We start from the raw sequence: 24060 nt of genomic DNA, 5'->3' as shown, positions 1-24060 counted from the left end.
GAAGTAGGGAAGCTTCTGCCTGATGATCGTTGATTGAGAAAATGCCTTTGGCTGTCTCAATCACGAAAACATGTGGGAAGTCCTCAGGTGCAAGGGTGTTGCTGAAAAAAGCATCGGCCTCATTGAAGCACAGTACGAGGCATTTTCGTATACATAGTTTATGGACAGCGCCAGAGTACTTTTCCAACCTAGATTCTTGTCCGATACCATCCGGGTCATCGCTGGATTGAGGCAAGTGATTCTCAGCGTGATTGATGGGATCCTGGTAGGTGCGATTGATCGTGATCGTAGGTTACTGAGGCAGCCCATAACTCTGCCAATCACTCTTAGCCGAAATCATGGTTCCTGAAATGTTTCCACATTCCTGTCTGTTTGCTCCAAGTAGGCAACTCGCATAATAATAATTTTATGCCGTTTTTCTTTTTCAACCTGGGTTGGTACTGGATTGGCGGAAAATATGTAAACAAACAACGTCAAACAATCTTTAGAACAAGCGAAACCGAAGTCGGGATTATAGATAGTAGAGTAAACATAGATCTGCGGACATCACTGAATAAAATGTTTCAAGCGTGCGAATAGTATTTTTCATGAGTGCGACTGTTGGATATGACGTCATGCGCTCCATTGTTGTTGTTGGAATCGTGACGTCATGCTCGTTTGGATACAAATTTTGACAGTTCGTTTGGATACAACGGATTCATCGTCGACGGATCTATGTTTACTCTACTATCTACAGTCGGGATGGGGTTGAAACTGTGATCTCATCCAGTTCCAACCCAGCTTGGAACTGGATCATAAAGAAAAACGGCGTTAGTTGATCTTACGCTGTATTCGCCTCCACCACCGCAAAATCGCTAGCGTAGAACGATCGACGCACCACCATTTTTCGAATGTTGGAGAGCACAGGTACCATTTTTGCGGTGTTGCTTCACTGTAAACAACACCGCGAAAAAGGTACTCACACCCTCCACTATTTGAAAGGTGGTGGCGCGTCGATCGTTGCAGTTCATCGTTTGACAGTGAATCGCACCATTCTAAGATAAACTAGGTACCCAGGCGTGGATTACAGATTGTGGGGGGCCGGGTCGGAGCGGATGTGGAGGCCCCTCGGAGGTACAAATGCGATGAACAAAAAAGTTTTACTTTGTTTTTGAACAATACTTGAGCAAAATAAAAAAAGTTATAGTCCTGTTCAACGACGTAGGTTGAACTAGCTCGAAGTTGCTCCATCCTGCTCTTACCCGTTTGTTGACAAATAGGTAAGAGCAGGATGCAGCAACTTCGAGCAAGTTCAACCTGCGTCGTTGAACAGGACTTATGTTTAACAAGCAAAACGGTTTTTATGGGGGCCCCAATGTGGGAGCCTGGTGCTTTGGACTCCCCAACCCAGCCTTCCCCTTTACATCCGACATTGTAGTAGATACCTAGTTGCATTCTTCACTAAATTGAAAGATGCTCTCGAGGTTTATTGCACCTCAATCGAATTGCCATTCTCCTTCAGCAATCACGTGTTTTGCCATGTAACCACGTGTTCTCTCCATAAAGTTTCGCGCGCCTTCGACTATTTCCCGCGCTTTTCCCATTTTGACAGCCCAACGAGGGGAAGCCACTACACTGGAAATCCCCTGCATCGTGCAGCGCGCACACTCGTGCCTTATTCCAGTGGCCAGGGGAATCGCTTACGCCATCGGTCCTGACTGGAAGCAGCTCCACCGAGGAGGGCTACCGCACTGGTTGACGCACGCATACATGGGGCACAACCAACCCCTGGTCTACCGGCGGTGGCAACAACGACGTCGGGGCACTAGCTGCCATCTAGGGGATGACCCAAAACACGAGCGCCACCATACGGCCGACGTCAGCAACCAACCGCCACCCAGACCGGTTGGCTGGGTTTGCTGGGTCGGTCGCCGCGGAACCGAACTTTGACAGCTGGCATTGCCTACCATGCGGGGGCACACCTCACAAACACACCGACAGGTGGCGCAAGCTGGTGTGCGTGTGTTCCACCCGCACGGACTGCTGTTTTGGGGCCAGTTGGGGGATTTTGACAGCCAGTGACAGAAGCTGGCCGAGCTTCCGAGTCCAGGCAGTTTTTCGGTGTGACAACCTAGAATTCTTCGATGAAGTTTGTGGGCTGATTATCCGGAGTTTTCTGGCTGAAATTCGATAGCAATTAGCGTGGAATTGATCGGTGAACGTCGTGCGTTACGGGTTGCATAACCGGAAGGCGCGTGCGGGTGTTTTCTTCGGCGGTTGCCCCGGCGGATGTGTGATGTTGGTGTAAATTTTGGTGAAGAATTTTGTTCTTGCAGGTCAGTGATGTGGGCCTAGGAAATTTGTTAGCAAATCCGGGAGTGCATTCTTTGGGGTGGCTCTCGCTAGGTGCAAAATCAAGGCTTTTGGGTGGGGTGTGCGGGGGAGTGGAGTGAGGGTTGCTGGTGGAAGTGAGCGGCGGTGGAGTGTTGTACTGCAGGACGGGCGAACCGAACGAAGAACACCCGAATGTGGTGTGCTCGTGTTCGTTGGTCGTCGCATGAATAATTTTCCGTTTGCTGGGCTAGTGTAATGCTCTTGGTGAAGAACTGGGGCTGTTTCGATTTGCCTGTGTGTTATCAGTTTGTTTTCGGGCAGTGTGTCGAAATAATAATAATTTTCCGAATGTCATCGCGAGTGTGCTCCGGTTGTAATTGACGGAGACGGGTTCCGGTTATCGAAGGAGCAATAAAGTCGGAGAAGGTCTTGCGAGGGGGACAGTTTGTTCGATAAAGTGTGTACAAATAGATGTCAATCGATGGGAAGAAGGTGACTGTTGATTCCGTTTTCGAGGATGTTACGTTGGAATGTGTGGTAGGGCGAACGACCGGACTTACTGGATGCCGAGATTCCGTTCAATCCTTTCGTGAATTGGAGGAGAAAGAGAACCTGCAGGCAGCGTGGAGATAATTAAGTGATTTGTGTAGTAACTTAGTCTTCCCAGGCTGAGGAAAAGGCTAACGAGGAAGCGAAACACATGCTGACGTTCGTTCGTTTTGCCCAGTGTGTGTGTTTGTATGTCAATGTTTTGGTGTGCGTGTCCCTGTATTACACCGGTTTTAGGGACGACATGCAGTGGTGATTGGAGGTACCAGATCCAGGGGTTTTAAGGAAATCGAATTACCAATGGATGGGCTATCTTCAAAATGCTAGGCGATGCCAATCTAATTACCGCCATCTAGTGAGCGTCAACGTCCTTATCGCATTGCATACCCTCAGGCGGAAAAATTTCCAACTGTGCCTAAAGGAACCATGTGGATTTAATTACCATCATCAATCGGAGTGAGCAGGAATGTCAAGAATGGGAGGTTAATTCGATAAAATTTTAATGAAGCGACTGTTCCGGAGTGTGTACATGTGCTGCACAGAGTTACCAGCTAAGTGAAACACGAAATCGATATCCATCTGATGTTTGGCTTTTGACCGCGCGTAGGTGATCGATAAAGCATAACAATCAGACGGCGACGACTCATGTGTAAACCTCACCCGAAAGAAAGGGGACGAACCCTGCGACACCTCTTCGCGTTCGTCATCGCTCCAATTTCGCTGAGTTGACTTTCCATGGCTCGACGACAAACGACAGCACGATAATTATCCGGCGGCCTAATTACGTAATCATTAAGTGCAACTTGCGGCTTGCGCCCTAGTGAGCCGGCACGAGGACCAACCTCGTCGGGCGGGAAGTGAAGGATTTCTTGCCATTGTGTTTCGACCGTAGATCGCGTAGTCTACGTACCACTACAGTGTACTATCGGGGGGTAGAACTATGACGGACGGTCGGTCGGACGGTGGACTTGGCTGCCTCAAAGTGCGAGCTTATCATAAAATACTGCAATACGTATATTGATTATTTCGTGCTCTTTCTCTTGGTGGAAGTAAAACGCGCCACGACAGAGACTACCCAGTACCCAGTCCAGCCCAGTGCTGCGCTGGTTCGATGGTTGGTCGTGGACTGGACCGGTGGACTGGTGGCGAATGGATGACGGTGACGACGGTGGTGGTTTGGCGCCCAACGATGCTCGGCTTTTCCAACCACCCCTCCGGGGCTTTCCACACGACGTTGTTGCGCCCATGCTTTGTATGTAGTTTTTTTTTTTTGTTCGTTTTGTCTGGTGGAACGTCACTCGTCGTGCTACGTCGATGGCTACGAGACAGTGTGATTGTCGTCATTTACGATGCAAATAACACACAATGAAAGCAACGGGTTTGGGAGTTTTCAAGATAGTTTAGCTGGTGTGCTCGAAAGTATCTCCAATCTTCAGATTTGGTGATAAGTTGTGACTACGTAATGAGGAAAAGCATTCGATGAACAGCTTCATAGTTTCTATTACTTTCTTGAACTTTTCTGGAAAATTGTGGAATCTCAGGAGGAAGTGCTGAAGGCATATATGAAGGAATTCTTGAAGGAACCTCCGGAGGAATTCCTGAAGGGATATGGAGGGATTCCTTAAGAAATCCTTGGAAGAATTTCTTATAAATATATTTCTGAAGAAATCCCTGGAAGAATTCCTGGAGGAATCGTTAGGGGAACTCCTGAAGAAACCTCTGGAGGAATTTCAGAAAAAAAATCCCTTAGGAGTCCCTGAAAGAATTCCTGGACTTCATTAAGAATACTCTACAGGAATTTCCGAAGGGATGATTGGAGTTTTTTTTTACTGAAATAATCCCTGGAGGAGTTGCTGGAGGAATCCTTGGAGGAATGTCTGAAGGAATCTCTGTAGTAATTCCTGAAGAAATCCCTGGATAAAGTCCTGAATGAATCCCTGGAGGAATTCCTGAAGGAATCGCTGCAGGAACTCATGAAGGAATCCTTGGAGGAATTTCTGAAGGAATCCATGGAGCAATTCCTGAAGCAATCCCCGGAGGAACTCCTGAAGTATTCCCTTGAGTAACTCCTGAAAGAATCCTTAGAGAAATTCCTGAAGGAATTCCTGGAGGAATTCCTGAAGGAATCCCTGGAGGAATTCCTGAAGGAATCCCTGGAGGCATTCCTGAAGGAATCCCTGGAGGAATTCTTGAAGGAATCCCTGAGAAATTCCTGAAGGAATCCCTTGAGTAACTCCTGAAAGAATCCTTAGAGGAATTCCTGAAGGAATCCCTGGAGGAATTCCTGAAGGAATCCGTGGAGGAATTCCTGAAGGAGTCCCTGGAAGAATTTCTGAAGGAATCCCTGGAGGAATTCTTGAAGGAATCCCTGAGAAATTCTTGAAGGAATCCCTGGAGGAACTCCTGAAGGAATCCCTGGAGGAACTCCTGAGGGAATCCCTGGAGGAACTACTGAAGGAATCCCTGGAGGAACTCCTGAAGGAATCCCTTAAGGAAATCTTGACGGAATCCCCGGAGGAATTCCTGAAGGAACCCCTGGAGGAATTCCAGAAGGAACCCCTGGAGGAACTCATGGGAGGGAAACGTGCTTCTGGAGCCAACCTACTGATACTCATAAAGGAATCCCTGGAGGCATAACTGAAGGAATCCCTGGAGGAATTCCTGAAGGAATCCCTGGAGGAATTCCTGAAGGAATCCCTGGAGGAATTCCTGAAGGAATCCCTGGAGGAATGCCTGAAGGAATCCCAGGAGGAATTCCTGAACGAATCCCTGGGGGAATTCCTGAAGGAATCCCTGGAGGAATTCCTGAAGGAATCCCTGGAGGAATTCCTGAAGGATTCCCTGGAGGAATTCTTGAAGGAATCCCTGGAGGAATTCCTGAAGAAATCCCTGGAGGAATTCCTGAAGGAATTCCTAAAGGAATCCCTGAAGGAATTCCTGAAAGAATCCCTGAAGGAATTCCTGAGGGAATTCCTAAATGAATTCTTGGAGGAATTTCCGAAGGAATCCCTGGAGTAATTGTTAAAGGAATCTCTGAAGTAATTCCTGATGGAATCCCAGAAAGAATTCCTGAAGGAATCCCAGGAGGAATACATGGAGGACTTCCTGAAGGAATCGCAGGATGAATTTCTGAAGAAATCCTAGGAGAAATACCTGAAGTAATCCCTGGAGGAATTCCTGAAGAAATCCCCGGAAATTTTTTTAAAAGAATTCCTGGGGGAATTTCTGAAGAAACCATTGCATTAATTGGTGATATGAGTCGATACGCGAATGTGTTCTATGTTAGTGTATTACCAATTGTCATTCTATGTTTCTTGTGAATGCCAAAGTTTAATCAAATTTGTACCAATAACAGTCATCTTCAACGTTTGTTTTCCCAACTCAAACCAAAACAGCTCCAAATGCGCTTTTGATTTGATTTCCATTATCCCTCATTAGCCCGGCGATCGATCGAAAAACAAAAATCCTTCCGACTGACCTCCCACCCGACTGGGGAGGGAAAACAATCACACTCTGATTATAACGAACTTTATCTTGGCATCGAATCAGACCGAGCAAGCTCAGCCGACTGCCAGAAGCCTATTCTCGCTCAAAGTCCATTGCCAACAAACAATCCAACCCGAGCAGGAACGAATAACTGAGACATAATTGAAGTATACCAAAGTCAGGTATCATACCAAGACAAGGTATTGGTCGGTTACCCAGGTATGGGGAACAACTCATTTTGGTATTTTGTAGGTATTAATAGAATACCTCAACGAGTTATTGGTTTGGTGTTAAGGACTGCTTGAGGTATTATTCAATTATGGAAAAATCACTATTTGTATGGGAAAATCGCCGATTAGTATTTAGGTATTGGCATACCTGATGTTATTATTCACGTGTTATGCACAGAATACACACCAGTTATTATTTTAGGTATTTTACCTCTTATGCATGGCTTCCTAATACCTCATTCAGGTTGTAGGTATTCGGATTTCCATACCTGAGTTTGGTATTCATCAGTGATTTTCTCCTGCTCGGGAAACCAGCCAACCTTTGGAAGTGGGTCATTCTGCCACCAGCAGCGCGGGAGCAGCTCGCCAAAATCCAGTCGATTTTCGTCAGCCCCAACAAGCTTCTAGGAGCAACAGTACGGGGAAAAGTCCTAATGAAAAACGAATGGAAACATAACTCGGTGTTTTGGTAGGAGCAAAATGGGGAAGTCATCGCCATCGACGGTTGAACGTATTTCCACGTGCAATTGACTTGAGGCGATTTCTAAGTTGATTTTTTTTTTAAATTTTGCCGAAGGTGTATAATAAGATATTTGGTGAAATATTTACAGGAATTGTTGATGATTATTCCTGGAAAATCAGGCAAAATATTATTGGACCCACAGGCATTGGCCGAGCGCTGACATTCCAGATAATAATGATAAACAATAATAATGATGGAGTCTACGAGAAGACAGACATATCTTCAAGACAGAAGATCCCTATCGTATTTTACTTAACAGAACTTTACAGATTATTATGTTTTTGGAAATCCTGGCATCCTGGAAGAATGACTAAGGAATTCCTGGAAGAATTCCTGAAGAAATTCCTGTAAGAACTTCTATAGGTATCTCTGGAAGAATTACTGGAAGAATTCTTGAAGGAATTTCTGGAAGAATTCCTGAAGAAATTCCTTGAGGAATTCCTGAAGAAATTCCTTGAGGAATTCCTTTAGAAATTCCTGCAAGAATTCCTAAAAAAATGGTGGGAAAATTCTGAGGGAATTCCTGGAAGAATTCTTGAAAGAATTCCTGGAAAAATTCCTGAAGAAGTTTCAGAAAAAAAAACACGGAAAAAAAATTGCTGGAAGAACTCCTGAAGGAATTCCAGGAAGAATTCCTGAATAAATTCCTGGATGATTTTCTGAAGGAATTCTTGAAAAAAATTCTTAAACAATCTCTAGATGAATTCTAGTAATAATACCTGAATCTCTTAAGGACAAGGTATTTGGAGTACATAGCTCAAAATTTCTAGAGCACAGTTTTTAAGAACCGTTGAACGGATTTGGATGAAAATGCATCACGCTAATTGTTCAGTGGTTGTCAACAGCGTGATGCATTTTCATCCATATGCGTTCAACGGTTCTAAAAAACGGTAATCTAGAAATTTTGAGCAATGTACTCCAAATACCTTGTCCTTAAACTCTTCAGAGATATTCCTGGGGGAATTCCTGGAGACATTCTTAACGGAATAACTGGAGGAATTTAGGAAGGAATTTCTGTAAGAATTTTTATAGGAACCTCTGAAGGAATTCATGAAGGCATGCCTGGAGCAATTCCTGAAGGAATTCCTGCATGAGTTCTTGAACGAATCCCGATATGAATTCTTAGAGGAATGCCTGGAGGAATCACCAGGAAAAGTATTTGAAGAAATTCCGGGATAAAGGAATCCCTGAAGCAATCTTAGAAAGAATCCCTGAATTCGCGGAAGAATTTCTGAAGGAATTTCTGGAAGAACTCCTAAACGAATTATTGGAAGAATTCCTGAAGAAATTTCTGGAAAAATCCTAAAAGAATTTTCCTGGAATATGAGAATGAATATATCAACAATTTGGCGATCGATTGACCAAGGATCTTTTAGTAAATTATACAAAGAAAACCTTCCACAGATAAATTGTTGATAATCTGAATTCCTTTTAGAAATCCACCAAAAGTGTTGCTGGTAGTGAGTCAGTGATAGTGTAACTAGAATTCGACTATGACCTAGCCTGATCTGTGCCATATTCCAGAATTCCAGAATTAGGTGAAATGTGGGAGCGTGTCTACGTGCATGTTTGACTAGCATTTTTAAGAACACTGACTCCATCATCCACTAAATGTACAACGTTCAAAAAGTGATTCGATGTTTAGCACGAGTGAGCAAGCAATTAGAAGCAATTTCTACTTTGTGTGTTGTTTGGACGAACAGCAATTGTGACGGCCATCTTTGGATTCGCTCATTTATGTCCTTAATGGGCTTTGGGAAAATGTCTACTTTGATAAACCAAATATTACTGGCAATGAATCAATGGATTCAGGAATAAATTACAAAATCAGCTATGATTTGAGCAAACAGTTTGTCCAGTTTCGTCTTAAGTATTTGAAAAATTTCAAAAATATGTTCAGCACAAAAACGGTCGCCCAGAAGAGCATTCCTAATGCAAATACCCCAAAAACAATAGGCGGTACTACGACCCTTGAAAAAGGCCAAACCCTCAGGCCGAAACGTCGGGAATTTAGATAAAAAATCGTTCTTTATTTATATAAATAGTGCAAATCCTGAAAGCTTCTTCTGAATGCTATACTGAAGAGAAGTTCTTCAACTAGAAGTCTATTAATTGCACCGGTTATCTGTCATGACTTTCCTTACTATCCCTCCTATATTTTTCTAGTCTAGTCTAGTCTAGTCTAGTCTACACATACACAGCCATTTATTGAAAAAAAATCTGGAAAATGACAGAATTGACTAATTCTACCAGTTTTCTTGATCATTTCTTCTATATTTTTTCTCAGAAAAAACTTAAGAATTCCGTTGAATGCATCCTTCTGGTTTTCTCTCTAGGGATTCTTCCGGAGATGACCTATGGAATTATTTCCCATTTAAGGATGCCAGTAAGAATTTTCAAGTGATTTTTTTTCCAGAAACTCATGGGTTCATCTAGGGATTTTAGTGGAAATGATAAGAAGAATTCTCCCATAATTACCAGGACTGTATTCCAAGATTCCTCTGGCAAATTCCTCTGAACTTTCTTCAGGAACCGCCCCAGACAGTTCAACTGGTATATTTTCTAGAAAACGCCACATGCGAAAATCGCTGTAATAAACCTTAATGATCCAAAAGTTCCTCCAACAATATCACAAGAGACTCGTCTAAGAATTTTTCTCCGGATTTTTTCAAGAATTATGTTTCCATAGACTCCCTTAGTATTCCTTCAGATTTTGCCATGAAATTTCTCCAAAAAAAGTTCTTTCACGGATGTCCTTTCAAAACCTGCAACAATTCATTCAAGGACTCCTCCCGAGGGTCATCCAGGGGTCTTTTCTGAAGATTGAAGTTGATCCAGAGATTGTTACAGGAATGCCCCAGGGTTTGTTTTACAAGCATTCCTCCAGGATCATTGTTAGAAAGCCCATCAGGGATTTTATTTTTCAGAAATTACTTCTGGTATTCCTCTAAGAGTTTGTTCAGGTATTTATAAAGGAATTTCTTCTGCTGTTTTTCTAGGAATTTCTCGAAAATTTCTTGGAAATTACTAATGAGTCTTCTTCTGGGATAACTCTATAAATCTTGGTGGGGGTTGCCCCTAAAAATTCTCCGAAGAGATTTCTCTAGAAACTTTTGCAGAGATAATCTGGATTTTAATTTGAGATTTCACTAGAAATTTTCTCATGAATTTCTGTAGGATGCCTAAGGATCATTGTTCATAGAATTCTTCCAGAAATACCACTGTTTTCAGTGGTTTTGGCAGAATGATTTTCAGTAATTTATCGAAGATTTTTTAAGAAATTCCAGGATTTTCGCAGTGTTCCCTCCAGATGCTCAGGCAGGGATTTCGTTCAGGAATGCCAGAAATTCATCCTAGTACTTCTTTAGAGTATACTTCAGAATATCCTTCTTGCATTTTATCAAGGAAATGTTGCTCAAATTCTTCGAACGGGTATTTAAGAAATTTCCTCTAGGCTTATTCTATAGGAGTTCTTCTGGTATTCCTCCAGAAATTTCTGCAAAAATTTTGCAGATATTCTTTTGTGAATTTTTCAAAAACTTCCATAAGCCTCTGCAACTCCTTTATTCATGAAGCCAATGGAAAATGGGGGGATGTCTCAGAAATTCAAGAGTTTTGACCCAGGGAATTCCTTCAGGGTTTCGTCAGAAATCCCTCCGAAGATTTCCCTGGATTTTTTCTTTGAATTCCTTATGGTGTTTTATGGTGTCTAGGGAGTTTATTCTAAGGCTTCCAAGAAGCAACTTTTGAATTTCTTGCCAAATTCATACAGAAGTTGCTACAACCTACCCCAAACAACACTTTGATGTCCAATCAGTCTTCTAGAGGGTTTGAAAACCACCATAAAACCTTATTCCTTTTATTTTTGTTCTATGATGGTTTCAACAACCTCTTCCAGGCTGTTTGACTAAAAAATGTTACTTGGGACATCCGGTAAAACATCCTGAATAAAATATTTAGAAAAAAAAAATACTCCAAGAATATCTGCGGTGTTTCCTTTAAGAACTCTACTAGAAGGCACTAGAATACCTTCAGTGATTTCAACAGGACGTATTCTACGAACTTCCTCGGAAATTCTCCAGATGTCCGATTTCTTTAAGTTTAAGCAAGTTTCCTGCAGTAATGAGAGGATCTGATCCAGGCACATTTCGAAATTTCTTTTCGTATTTTAAGGATTTTATTGGATTTTACAAGCATTTTCTAGAGTTTTTTCAGAACTTCTTCCAAGAATTCTTGCGAGGACTAGGACTTTATTCTAGAGTTTTTCTAAGAATTCCTCTGGGCATCCTCTGTGACTTATTTCAGAAATTTCCCTGGAAGCATTCTAACAGGGGGTACGTACAAAGAGCTGAAATACGAAAGGCTGAAATTACAAAAGGCTGAATGCATCAAAAAGCTGAATTAACATAAGGCTGAAATAGTGATTCGCTTAGTTTTCAAATGCAACAGCCCAAAGACTAATCTAACCATTAGCGGAGCCAGCTTTTTCTTTTTTCTTACTCACTCTCCTAAACATGCAGGAAAATGAGCCAGATGAAAGAGGAGGCAAGCTGCCCCCTCTTCCATCTGTTTCTTTCTCGTGTATGTTTAGGAGAGTGAGTAAGAAAAAAGAAAATGCTGGCTCCGCTAATGAATCTAACACCAACAACTCAAACAAACAGACGTGTCACTCTAATTGGAAATAATTACATACTAATTTTACGGTCTCCTTGAATTTGCTTGAGATTGACGTTTGACTGTCTTACCGTCCCCTAGTTAATGGTTGGCCAAATTTACCCATTTTGGGGGAACATGCTTCAGACTGAAGTCTTCAGTTACTTTGTTCTGTATCGGAAAGTTTTACGATTGATCATAATCCTATGCATTATCGAACGCCTACATTACTAAGATTTTGTCAAAAGAATAGCATTTATTTTAAAGAAGGGAAATTCTCTGATGATATTGTTAGTAACCGTAATGACAACAATCTCCAAAACAACATGACTCGAAAAAATAGCTCATGTTTAAAGAAGGAAAACTATGTAAATATTATAAGTGTAAGTGTTCGTTGGTATGCATCATCATGAAGAGGCTCACTAAGCTCAGTTTCAAAACTAACTGTAACTAAGGGCTACGCGTTCGATTCGCGTTCGGGCCAAAAACTTTTCATTGTTCAGGGTCAACATTTTCTTTACTCCCTTTGGCATTGAGTATCTTCGTGCCTGTTACACGATAGGCCAAACTGAGAAGCAGGCTTTATCTCAGTTGGGGTGTTAATCAGAAAAGGAATAAATGCTGTAACTTTTATATGAACTTTCGTATTTTCAGCCTTTTGTAATTTCAGCCTTATGTTATAGGTTCTTTATTTCAGCCTTTCGTATTCAGCCTTTTGTACATTCAGCCTTTTGAAATTCAGCTCTATGTTACCATCCCCTATCAGGTGTTCCTCCAGGAATTAATTCAGGGATTCTTCAAGTAATTCCACTCCAAATTCATTTTAGAGATCTTTCAAAGATTTGTCCCCGTTTTCCTCCAGAAAAAAAATCAGAACTTCTTCTAGAAAGAACCCCTCCCCCAGGCAATCGAATGAATGAATCTAGATGATTATCTAGAAGTTCTTTCAGGGATTCGCTGGAAATCTAACTTTAGGAGTTGTTTCAAGAGTTGTTCTAGAAATTCTTTGAAGTGTTTTTTTTTAGAAATTGCTGTAAAAGTTCATCAATTCTTACAGGAACGTCCCAAGGATAATTTTGTGACTTGGGATGAGCATTCTTACAAGTTTTTATGTGAATTGCTTCAGAAATTCCTGTGGATCTTCAGAGATTTAACTTTCAACAGCATTCCTTCATGTGTTCTCCAGAAGTTCTTGAATCCTTTAAATCCTTTGTTTGTTTCAAGAATTGTTCTAGGATTTTTTCTAGTGTCTTTGAGAGCTTTCTTATAACTTTCTCTAGAAGTTCATCAATGAATTTTAACTGGAACTGGGTAATTCTAGGGAATTGACAGGATTTTCTCCAGACATGTATGCAGGGATTTTTCGGGAATTGCTTCAAGAATTTATCAGAAAATTCCTCCAGGGATTCCTACAAGTATTGTATCAGGTGCTCATCCAAGAATATCCTCAGAATTTGTTCAGTAGTTCTTACAGGAAACTTTCACGGAAGTTGATTCAGAGATTCCTTGAAGAGTTGTATCAGAGGTTCTATCAGGAATGGCAGGAATTTATCCCAGAGCAGAGTTCATTTCAAAAGCCCTTCCAGTTCTCAAAAGTTTTAATAAGCCCTTCAGATATGCCTCTAAAGGTTATTCAAGGTTTTTTTTTCTAGAATTTTTTTCTGGTGTTTTTTAAGAATTTGGTGTTTTTTTAAAGAATTTCTCTTGATTTGCCTACAAAAATTCCTGCAGGTATTCTACAAGGTTTTTTTTCAAAGATTCTTGTAGAGCCTCTTTCTAGTATTTTTCTAGGGAATTTTAGAAAGACACCATTGACTGCTTACTGGAACTTTTCCGGGCAAAACATTAGGATTTTAACTATCATTTTCCAAGAATTTCCTCTTGGGAATTTCTCAACAGGTTTTCCGGAAATCGCTTTAGAGATTCAAAGAGCTGGAAATTCCTGCATGAATTCCTCAATGAGTTTCTTCATTTGTTTCCTAGAGATTTCTCACAATGATTCTTAAAGAAATTCCTTCAAGGGTTTCCAGGAATGGTTCAATAATACCCAAGGAACCACGTTGTTGAAGCCTCATTGCATGCTGATATAGTGTGTTTTTAGAGCAATCATTATTTTATATGATAACTTATGGTTGATTTAAAGTGGGAATGGGCAATTATAGAATCAAATTACGATTATACTGGTACAATCTTAAGCCAGTCGTATAATTGCCATTTCCACTTTAAATCAACATTAAGTGCTCATGCAAAGTAATGATTGCTTTAAATACACCGTTTATCTGCATGCAATAAGGCCTCAGCACCGTTATTACTAGGGTATCCTTTCATGGAATACTATGGCAATAATTAGAGGAATTTCTCTAGAATCACCTTCAGGGATTTCTCCAGGCATTCTTCAAAGTATTCCGTCAAGAATTTCTCCAATTATTCGTACAAATTAGTAAATGAACCGAAAAAACCGTTCTTTTTGAACATCAAGTGGTTCATAATATTCAATTGAGGGAAACTCACAGTCTTACTCAGTTCCACAAGTGTCAAGAGTAATATTGCAGACTACATCCCAAATTGGACTATCACACTTGTGATAAAAGTGCACATTTGCCTCGGATCGTCTCGACGTCTTCGGTGAACTTATTCCTCCATTTACAAGCAATAAGTGCACCAAAGACCTCAACTCGATCCGACTTGTCCCTGCGCTGCAATCACACTTTGAAGGTGTGTGCACACTATTGTGTCAGTCCAATTTGGGGTGCAGTCAGCAATAACACGGAACAAGACATTGCCATCTCAAGTAACATTTTTTAGTCAAAGACTAGAACAGGTTCTTAGACCTATCATAAAACCAAAATAAAAGGTATAAGGTTTTATGACGGCTCTCAAAACATCTGCTTAGGATTTGATTGTTATATGTATGATTTGTGGTGAAGCTTTTCACGCCAAGGGCGATTGTCCGATGAAGGGCTCTACCAGAAAATTATTGCATTTAAGTTACCGTAAGTGCAACTGTGGGAATTGTCCTACCCACAAACAAGTTGTTGAATCACGTACCTGGCAGATGAACGGAAACAACAATCGTACTCTGTAGGTTGGAAAACTACATGCCCAAGTAACCAAAAGTTCAGATAGAAGGGTACTTTATAAGCTAAGCAGCTTGTTCGAGGTTGCTCATTACATTTAGAAGGCTAAAACTTCATTTTTAGGTAATTTTGGAACTTGATAGTTCACATAAGCACGCAGGACAAAATTCATTCAGAAACAAAAACGTGTTTTTCAGAATCACAACCCCACCCTGTGGTGGATTTGTGATTCATGTCTAAAAATTGCTTCTGATAATTATATTTACACACATGCCGCTGCTATGTAGATTTGAACTGCATTCTTCTGCGTGATGGCCTGTCGACTTACCCCTGTGCTGCTGAAGACACATGACAAAGTCAAGCTTACTTCACTTCTGTACAAATGTGCAAAACTAGCTGCCGACAGAAAATCGAATTCAGTCAGACTTTACCTGCTATTCACTCAATCGCAACTATAGTACCTACTGTTGTAGATCGTAGGGTTCTCACGCAGCGACTAGCCTAGTATTCATTGAATTGATAAATTCATATTTGTCTTTTATTCGTGTATGCTTAAACAGTTGTTTTCAGTAAAAGAAATAAATTTAATCTTCATTAAAACACAATGCTACTGAACTGAACTTCTGTGAACTTAAAAGTTCCGACAAAGTTACGAGTAGCATCTTAAGCAACTTTAAAGTTCCGCGAAGTTCAGATAAAGTTCTGAATGGAACTTTCTGGCTGCTTAAGAAGCTATCAATGAGCCTTGCCGGAACTTGTGACCGAAGTTCCAGCAAGGCTCATCGTTAGCCTCTTAAGCAGCCAGAAAGTTCCATTTGGAGCTTGGGTGGATTCTCAGGTAATCACCAGTACTACGAGTAAATGATGTTCCCTTTGCCTATTGTTCCATGAAGAATTCTTCGTGTTTTTTTTTATAATAGTGGACCGCCAATTCAATTTCAATAAACCCAACAATCCTAACAGTCAGTGGATGGTTAAACCGTGTCCTGATAAAGATCCTTGGTTAAATATGAATCCATCCGTGCGTCCGTCCGTCCGCCAGCGTTGTCACCGTCCGTCGTCGTCCCCCCAAAATATTAGAGGTTATGGCGAATCGATTCAACAAAATCCTCAAACATCATCACGTCAATGTCAACAGCTGAATGGCACCAGCCAGCACAGAGCTCCGCTACGCTTCGCTCCGCAGCTCTCTGGTTAGGGCTTTCCTCGTTGTTTAAATACACACATGACTGAATCGATTTCCGCTACACTGCTTGATTGGAGTAGCATATAGCGTGGTAGCGCGAGACGACGACGAGCTGGGTCAAGCCGCGAGTTGCACTTCTAGTCCTCCCGGATTCATCTCGATTTTTTTTCGCTTTTTTTTCTCCGTTTTCGCCTTCGTTCACCCCCTCGAACACGACGACGGCAGCAGCCACCACCACCGACCGTGTTGAGTGTGATTCGGAAAATGAAAATCCTTGCTGATTGCTGTTGAAAGTTATAGGGCTACACTAGCTAGCTAGCCAACGAGCCAGCCACCTACCCATAGGGTTCCAGTGGAAGTAAATCGATAAGCTGCGGATCAGAGTAGTGTTATGTGCAGCACGATTCTCAGTGCGATGTGTTTTTGTGTTTGTGTGTAGGTGTGCTGCAAATTGTATAGTGAAGCAATGCAGTGAAGTGCAAATCCGGAGCAAATCCCTACCAAACGGACCACCTCCCATGATTTCAGCTACCCACAGCGTAGCGTGAGGAAGGAGTGTGAAGCGGAAGGATTATCCGAACCATCAGAACCTATCGAACGCGCGGTGGATCTACTACGTGGCCCGCCCCGTAACCTCTAGGCCTCCGAGAAGCCTAGTTCGAAAGTATCCGCGGGTGTTGTCGGTCACGACGACGACGACGGAAAGGGTGTACGAACGAGCGCGCGCGCGGATTACTTACTACAGCGAGTGAGAGAGACAATACGCAGAAGAGACGTCCTACGCAGATCCCAACTCTGGTCCATCCTAGCGCCGGTGGTCTATGGTGATTGGGATGAATGCGAGACATCATCTTACAACGTCGCTATCCCAAAATTTGGATACCAATTGTACCGAGTTCCCGGACGGATTCGAGGAGACGCTGCAGCTGCAGGTGAGTTTAAGAACTTGTTCATAGTGTTAAAGAATTTATTTTAAAAATTGCTTGGGAGAATTTGTATATGTGTTTCAGGCATTGTTATCATGTTTTCATCATGTATTTCAGGAGTTTATCTAGAATTTGCCAGGATTTTTAAACGATTAAATATATTCTACTTAATTTATGCAGATAATCATCTGCAAATTCACCCTGGAACTCTTCCAGGAGTTCATATTGAAACAATTCCGTAATTTCTTGCAAGAATGCTTCCAAGAACTTTTCCAGGAATTCGTTCAAGAATACTATCAAAATGTTAGGTAATTTTATAATAAAAATAATCAGGAGTTCTTTCAGGAACTCTGCAGAGTTCATTCCAGATATTCTTTCAATTAACTTTCGTGGAGTGTATAGAATTTATTCCAGGATTTATTCTTGCAATTCGTACTTACTTTTGTTGATCCAAAAAAACCCTTCCTCGACATTGAGTTGATATCAGGCTTGGCATTAGTCATGAAGTTCACAAGCATGCTACGGTTCTGCCCATGAAGTGCATCGCCAATGAAAGCGATGGTAGCAACTATGCATCACCTACCTAAAGCACATCGACACGACCTAGATACCATAGGTAAACATAACGACTTTTTTCGTAATTTAACCATCACCCGCCTAGACCATCGCTCATTTGACCGTCAATGAATGATGCTGCCCGTCTTTAAGTTCTAGGTTAATGCCGTTTGTAAAGTTGGTTTAATTTATATGTAATTAGCATTATTTTATATATTTTTTTTTCAAATATTGCAGATTGATACTTGCAGTGAAAACTACTAAGATGGAATAACAGGTTCGGAAACGCCAAAGAAAGGAGAATCGTTAATGATAACTTATGCTATTGATTTAGTGGTGGAGCTTATAGAGAAACTGCGCCAACAGTGTTTGAGAATGTAACACCGTTTGTGTTGTGTACAACCAGCGCATTTTCACAAAGGCTGGGCACTCGGCACACAGTGCGATTCGCATATTTCAACTTCATATGTTTCTCAATAATAAGATTCAATGATTTATCCAACTTAAGATAAACGCACGTTGCTGGTCAGAAATTGCTAGATTAATAAAAACGTGGGGAAAAACGACATATTCAATCAGAATTGATCATATTGCCTGAAATATTCTAGGAAATAGTTAATTATTAAACAACTTGCGAAAGCTAGTTGATATATTCAATACAAGTTGTATATCTTATGAGACTTTCCGGGCACGACTCGTGTTGAAACACAAACACCTTTTCGTTTCATAGGGTTTCTAATGTTGAACTGTAAATCATTGCATAGCCAGTATATTGCATGTTATACACTCGTTAATAAACTCCCTCTCCTTCTATCGAAGCGTAACTAATGTATGACTTAGGGCCGGATCATCAGGAGCCACAATCTCCCGGTCTGATTCTTCTTTATGTGAAACAACGTTCAAAAGTTTGGATGCGTCATAGAATCCTCTTTTCCTGTTTCCTAGGACTTTGTGACGCTTCTGCTTGTTTGGACGTTATGTCACGAAAAAAATCGTCATAAAGACCTAGGACACACCACACACTGCTGCCGTAGTGTCGCGACCGTCATGACCATCGATTCAATAGGCCGAGAACTCCGAACGTCATTCAAAACATAATCGTGACTGTTGAAGTCCCCGAGGTAACGACGCAACCGATAAACAATTCGTTTTTTCATCTTGACTACGTAGTACGGCGATTTGATGAGCCTATTGCGATTGTGTGGCAGTGAAAACGAATACATGCTCAGGTCGGTTTGAAAGTGAGTATGAACGGTAACCAATGCCAAGCCTGCTTGATATTTCAGATGTAAATTAGTTTAACTTCCTTTACGATACAATTGGATCGTTTACCTAATGAGTAGCGATCATTTCTTTCACGAATGTTTGTAGTAATTTTCAAAGCATATCTTCCAGAAACTCTGCCGTGAAATCATGATAGCATTGTTCTGAGGATTCTTTCAAGATTTCGTCTGGGTGCTCTTTCAGGATTTTCTCTTCTTGGAGTTTTTCTAGGAATTGTTCTTGAAGCACAGGTATTTTTCTAAGGATTCTTCCTAAATTTATACAGGATGTCTTTTTAAAAATTTCTTACGATAATTTTTCAGAATTTTTTTTTAATTATTACTTCAGGTGTGCATAACATTTTTCTTTAACTTATCCCCGATTTTTTCCAAGATTTCCTTCAAAAAGTGTACACAAAGTTCATTCAGAAAAATATCCGGGAATTCATCCAGCAATACATCATGGAATTATTCCAGCACTTCTTTCAAGAATCTTTCCAAGAGTTTTTTTTAATCCAGGAAATTCTTCCAGCATTTTTTCAAGAATTCTTTAGGCGAAATTTCCAGAATTTTTCCGAATTCGTTGTGGAAATTCTTTTTTCTAGGGTTCTTCCAAAAACTCTTCTATTTTTTACAAAGGTTCATTCAGAAAATAATTTATCTCAGTCATTTTTTTAATGAATTATTCGAAGACCACCTCCAGAAATAATAAAAAAAGGTTTCCTTCATTTATTTATTCAGCATTTTTCCCGTGGTTTTCCCAATAGTTACTGGAATACTTTTCGGAAATTTTCTAGATTTTTTTAGGAATTCTTTAAAATACATTTCAGGTATTCTTTCAATAATAATTTCAGGAGTTCTTGTAGTAATTATTCCAGTAATTCTTCTATGTTTTTTTCCAGAATTCATGAAAGTATAGGATATTTCAAATATTTTTTTTTTTATCTGTATTAACGAGATTTTTAACCCTAGGCTAGTTCATCTCGGGACCCACGCTTTACTTCCCTTCCGAAGGAAGAACCCACATTTTGTGAGTATTTCGGGAGTGGGATTCGATCCCAGGTCCTCGGCGTGATAGTCAAGTGTTCTAACCATCACACCAGGTCCGCTCCATTTCAAATAATGTTGAATATTTTCTTATCAGAAAATCATCCGGAAATTCAGCCCACAAGTCATGTTAGAATTTATCTTGGATGTTTCCAGAACTTCATCCAGGAGTTCTTCCATGAATTCTTCAACAAACTCATCCAGCTATTATTCTTTGAATTCACCCAGGGATTCATTGAGAATGTCTTACAAAAAATATTTCAGAGAAATATTCAAGAACTCTTCACGGATTCCAAGCAAAACATACTGAAGGAAGAACTTCAGAAATTTTTCGGAGACTTTTTTTTAGGACTTTTTTTACAAATTTCTCTGGAAATCCTTCTCTACTAATTCCATTACAGGATTTTTTTTTTCAGTTTGTGTGAGGCACTGCGACCAGTATTCTCTTATGGCATATTACAGGAATACTTGCAGGGTTGTTTTTTGTAAAAATACTTTTATTCGCGGATCAAAGAATTCATGTTGGTATTTTTTCACGAATTCTTTTGGAAATTCTTAATTAAATTACTTTCAGTGCTTTTTTTTTCAGAAATTCAACCAAAAAATCTATTCCAGGAATTCATTTCTAAATTCTTCCTAGAACTCTGGTAGAAGTCATTAAAAAAAAACTGGGTCTTTTCTGAATTTATCCAGGATACTTTTATGTGGGCATTGGCTTAGAAATTCGATCTGAAATTTATCCAAAAATTCTTTATGGAATTTTATCAACACTTCTTATAGCTATTGATCCTGGACTTCTTCCAGGAATTTGTCTTGAAATTCACCATGGATTTTTCCATGAATCGGATATTTATTCAAGATCTCTTTTCAGGAAAACCTACAGGATTTTTTAAAGGAATACTCCAGATTACATTTCCTGCATTATTTTTCCAATATACGAGAAATTTTCTACTAGGAATTCTTTCCGATTTTATCCATGAATTTTACTAAATTTTCCCAAGAGTTAGTTCAGAAGTGCTTCTAGGAATCCTTCTCAGACACATTCCATGAACTTTTACACAAAGATTTTTGCCAGAATTTTTCAGGAATTACACCAGGAATTCTACAAAAGATTTACAGCATTTATTGAGGATTTCTTCCCGGAATTCTTCTTTTTCCGAAAAAAAAAAATCGGAAATTATTCACGATTCAAGGCTGTTTGGAGTTTCAGAGCAGCTTTAGATTTATTTAAATTCATTTTAGGAGAAAAACACATCTGAAAACCCTTGGAATCTGAAACGCCACTGTAACCGTCTAAAACGCCCCTGGAAATCCCCTTCGAACCCCTGAATTACTCTCGAAACGCCACAGAAAACTGATCTAATCCTCCTAGAAAGTCCTTCAAACCCTCAAAGCCCCCTGAAAAGTCTTTGAACCCCTCCCTTTAACTCCTTGAGCACTTGGAACAACACCTGAGAATTCTCTTTAAACATTTCTGTAAGTCTTCTAATGATCTTCCTCCAATATTTTCTAGTTCGCCCATTTGCCCCTCCCTCCCTAAGACATTTCCTTTTGCTTGCCCACTCAAATACCCCCAAATTTCTTATTTGCAATACCGGTACTAAACTTAGCTTTCCCTCTTTTTAAGGACAGACTTGTTAGAATCCCAAAATGGACACCACAATGACTGACTTTGGCACCTACTCGCGATTTCGAGCGTACAAATCTCTTCGTAAACAAAACCAGTGCACCTGATCTTATTATTTGAAGCTTATTACAAGTGAGCAAGAACAAAATAATTAAATGCATTGTTGTTTGAAGCTTGCTTCTTGAGATTTGTGCGTCTGAAGTTCGGATGCACTATTGAAGCGGGATTTCTAGACGTTTGTCCTTAAACAGAGCACAAAAATGTTTCATAAATAACATCTGCTTAAAAAGAGGTTTTGGTGTATCAGGAGTTCTTCCTGGAATTCAGTTTTGCTTTTGGACGCGATGCGAGTAGGACGTGCGTGCCGCGCGGTGCAAGTGCTTGGATGTGTCGTCGGTTTTGCGTTTTTGTTTTACGGAGGTTTGACGGCGAAATTGTATTGTTGCCATTGGCTCAGGTTTCGTTTGGCAATGAATTTTCGGTGGATTGTAGTTTGTGAGCCGAGGAATTGGTGGCAGCCCGGATTTCAACGCTTTTGGTGAAGGAAGCAGTGACGGAACTCGGCTGGCGATGGAAAAAAAAGTGCTGTACCGCTGGCATACCGTTGAAGAAGGTTGGATGAGCGGGAGAGCAGATACTTGATCGTTTGCTGAGCGGTGAGAGGACAACAGAGCGGTGGTAGCGGTGATCGAAGCGTTGGGCTTGAAGCTGGTGGTTGGGAAAGTGTGAAGAAGAATCAGTGGTGGGAAGAATGCGATGCTGGTTCGGATTTTGGAAGTGTATTGAGCGTTGGACTTGGTGCGGATGGTTACGAGAGTGAAGAGAACTCCGTTGTGGGAAAAGTATGCGGTGCTGGGTCGGGTTTAAAGGTGTGGACGTTTGATGGGCGAGTCAGTGGTAGTGTTGGTAAGCTGGTAGTCGGGGTATGTGGGAGTAGAGAAAGAAAGAAAATAAAATCATTGGCAGTGAGGTTGTGCTGAGAGGAGGTTTGTATGAACGAGGGAGATGTAATGAATGTGTGAGTGGTATGGATCAATATATCATAAATATTATTAATATTTTTATTTCAGGTGGAATCAGGTAAATGATCAATTAAATTATTAATTATATTTAAATTATATGACACATGGGATTTGGGGGGGTAGCCTAAGGAAGCTGAAAGACCTGGATTCTGGACAAATGTTCGTGGGGTGGCCAGACTTTGTCACGAGATAACAACCATCGTGTTGTTTCCGAAGGTTTCCAGTGAATTTAGCTTACCCTGCTACAACAAACCATCAGGTAGATCATTCCCTCCCGGTATGACTCTGCAGCCATAGGTAATCCTTGCGCTGATGGTGGGTACAAAATCATCATCATCATCATCATCATCATCAGGAGTTCTTCCTGGAATTTGTTATAGAAAGTCATCCACGAACTCTTCATAGGTTTTACCAGGAATTTCAGAAAGGGTTTATTTCGTGTATTCTTTAGAAACAACGCCAAGAATTAACTCAAAAAATATTCGAGGATTTTTTCCATGAAATCTTTTAGTAGTTCTAGTAGTATTTGTGGCAATTATTTTGTAAATTCTCTTTTCAATTTTCGGAGTTCTTCCTAAAACTAATTTACGAACTCCAGAATTCCAGAATTTCTTTGAGGAATACCTTCGGAAAATTTTACGGGATTTTTCAAGAAGTTTCCCAGAATCTATGATAGGAATTTTTGAAATTAAATTTCAAGAAGTTTTTGCAGGGTTAATTCAGAATTCATTTAGGTTTTTATTTTAAGATCTCTTGCGAATGTTCTCCTGATAATCTATTCAGAAAATCTGGAAATTCAGCCAGAAATTCATCTTGGAACTATTCCAAAAATTTCATCATGGAATGATTCCAGGAATTTTTTCAGAAATCTTCAGGAATTCTTCTTTAAATTCCAAGAATTCTTCCAAGATTATTTTCGGTGTTTCTTTCAGTATTATTTTTTCAGATGTATTCCAGTAATATTTGTAAGAGCTCTTCAATTTTTACACTACACTTTTTAAAATCTATATCGACTGCGTTCTTCCATGAATAATTCATAGGTTTCTTCCAAAAATCATCCCGGATTGATTCAAAGGTTCCACTCTGTTGTTCTTCTGAGAACTCATTCAGAAAATCATTGAGGAATTTAATCAGGAACTAAACCAGGAATTTATCATGGAATCATTCCAGGTTATCATCTTGTAGTTTTTTCAATGCTTATTGCACGAATTCCTGTAGCATTTTTTCAGGAGTTTGTGCAGGATGTCTTCCAGAAAGTATTATAGGAAATGTTCCAGGAATTTTTCAGATACCACCGTTGGAGGTGACAATGAGTCAGAGGGGCGAAATTTTGGTCAAAACATTATCTGAAATATCTCATCAAATATTGCGAATATCGAATAAAAAAATTAATGATGTCATCCTTGTAGTTGCCAGCAGTTCCTGATTAAAAGGTTTCTAAAGCAATTAGTTGATTTTTTATAAATCATTGATAAAAGCTTGAAAATCAAGCTTTTTTAAAATGCTCCTTTAATACCACTACCGAAAAACTCGCAAAGCGTGAGTTCTTCCTTCGGAAGGAAAGGAAAGCGTGGGCCACGAGATGATCTAGCTTAGGTGTAAAA

The 24060-nt window shown here is 40.4% G+C and overlaps 1 protein-coding gene across 8 annotated transcripts in view; it reads left to right on the top strand.

Moving 5' to 3' along the window:
• The first annotated feature begins 1982 nt into the window (after positions 1-1982).
• Positions 1983-24060, top strand: part of LOC109432543 (voltage-dependent L-type calcium channel subunit beta-1) — a 576281-nt gene continuing 554203 nt past the window's right edge. For 2 of the 8 annotated variants that reach the window (XM_029871033.2, XM_062849554.1), the window contains exons 1-2: positions 1986-2315; positions 16246-16949. In XM_029871033.2, coding sequence (XP_029726893.1) covers positions 16839-16949 — 111 coding nt within the window. In that variant the 5' untranslated portion in view covers positions 1986-2315; positions 16246-16838. Of the gene's footprint in view, positions 2316-2414; positions 2806-16242; positions 16950-24060 lie in introns of those variants that run through there. The other 6 variants (XM_029871037.2, XM_029871027.2, XM_062849557.1 and 3 more) reach the window with 6 other exon arrangements.

The sequence above is a fragment of the Aedes albopictus genome, chromosome 2 (genome assembly GCF_035046485.1).
Source record: "Aedes albopictus strain Foshan chromosome 2, AalbF5, whole genome shotgun sequence".
Classification (NCBI taxonomy): domain Eukaryota; kingdom Metazoa; phylum Arthropoda; class Insecta; order Diptera; family Culicidae; genus Aedes; species Aedes albopictus.
The sequence above is the reverse complement of the archived record's forward strand: the minus strand, read 5'-3'. Positions and strand labels throughout refer to the sequence as shown.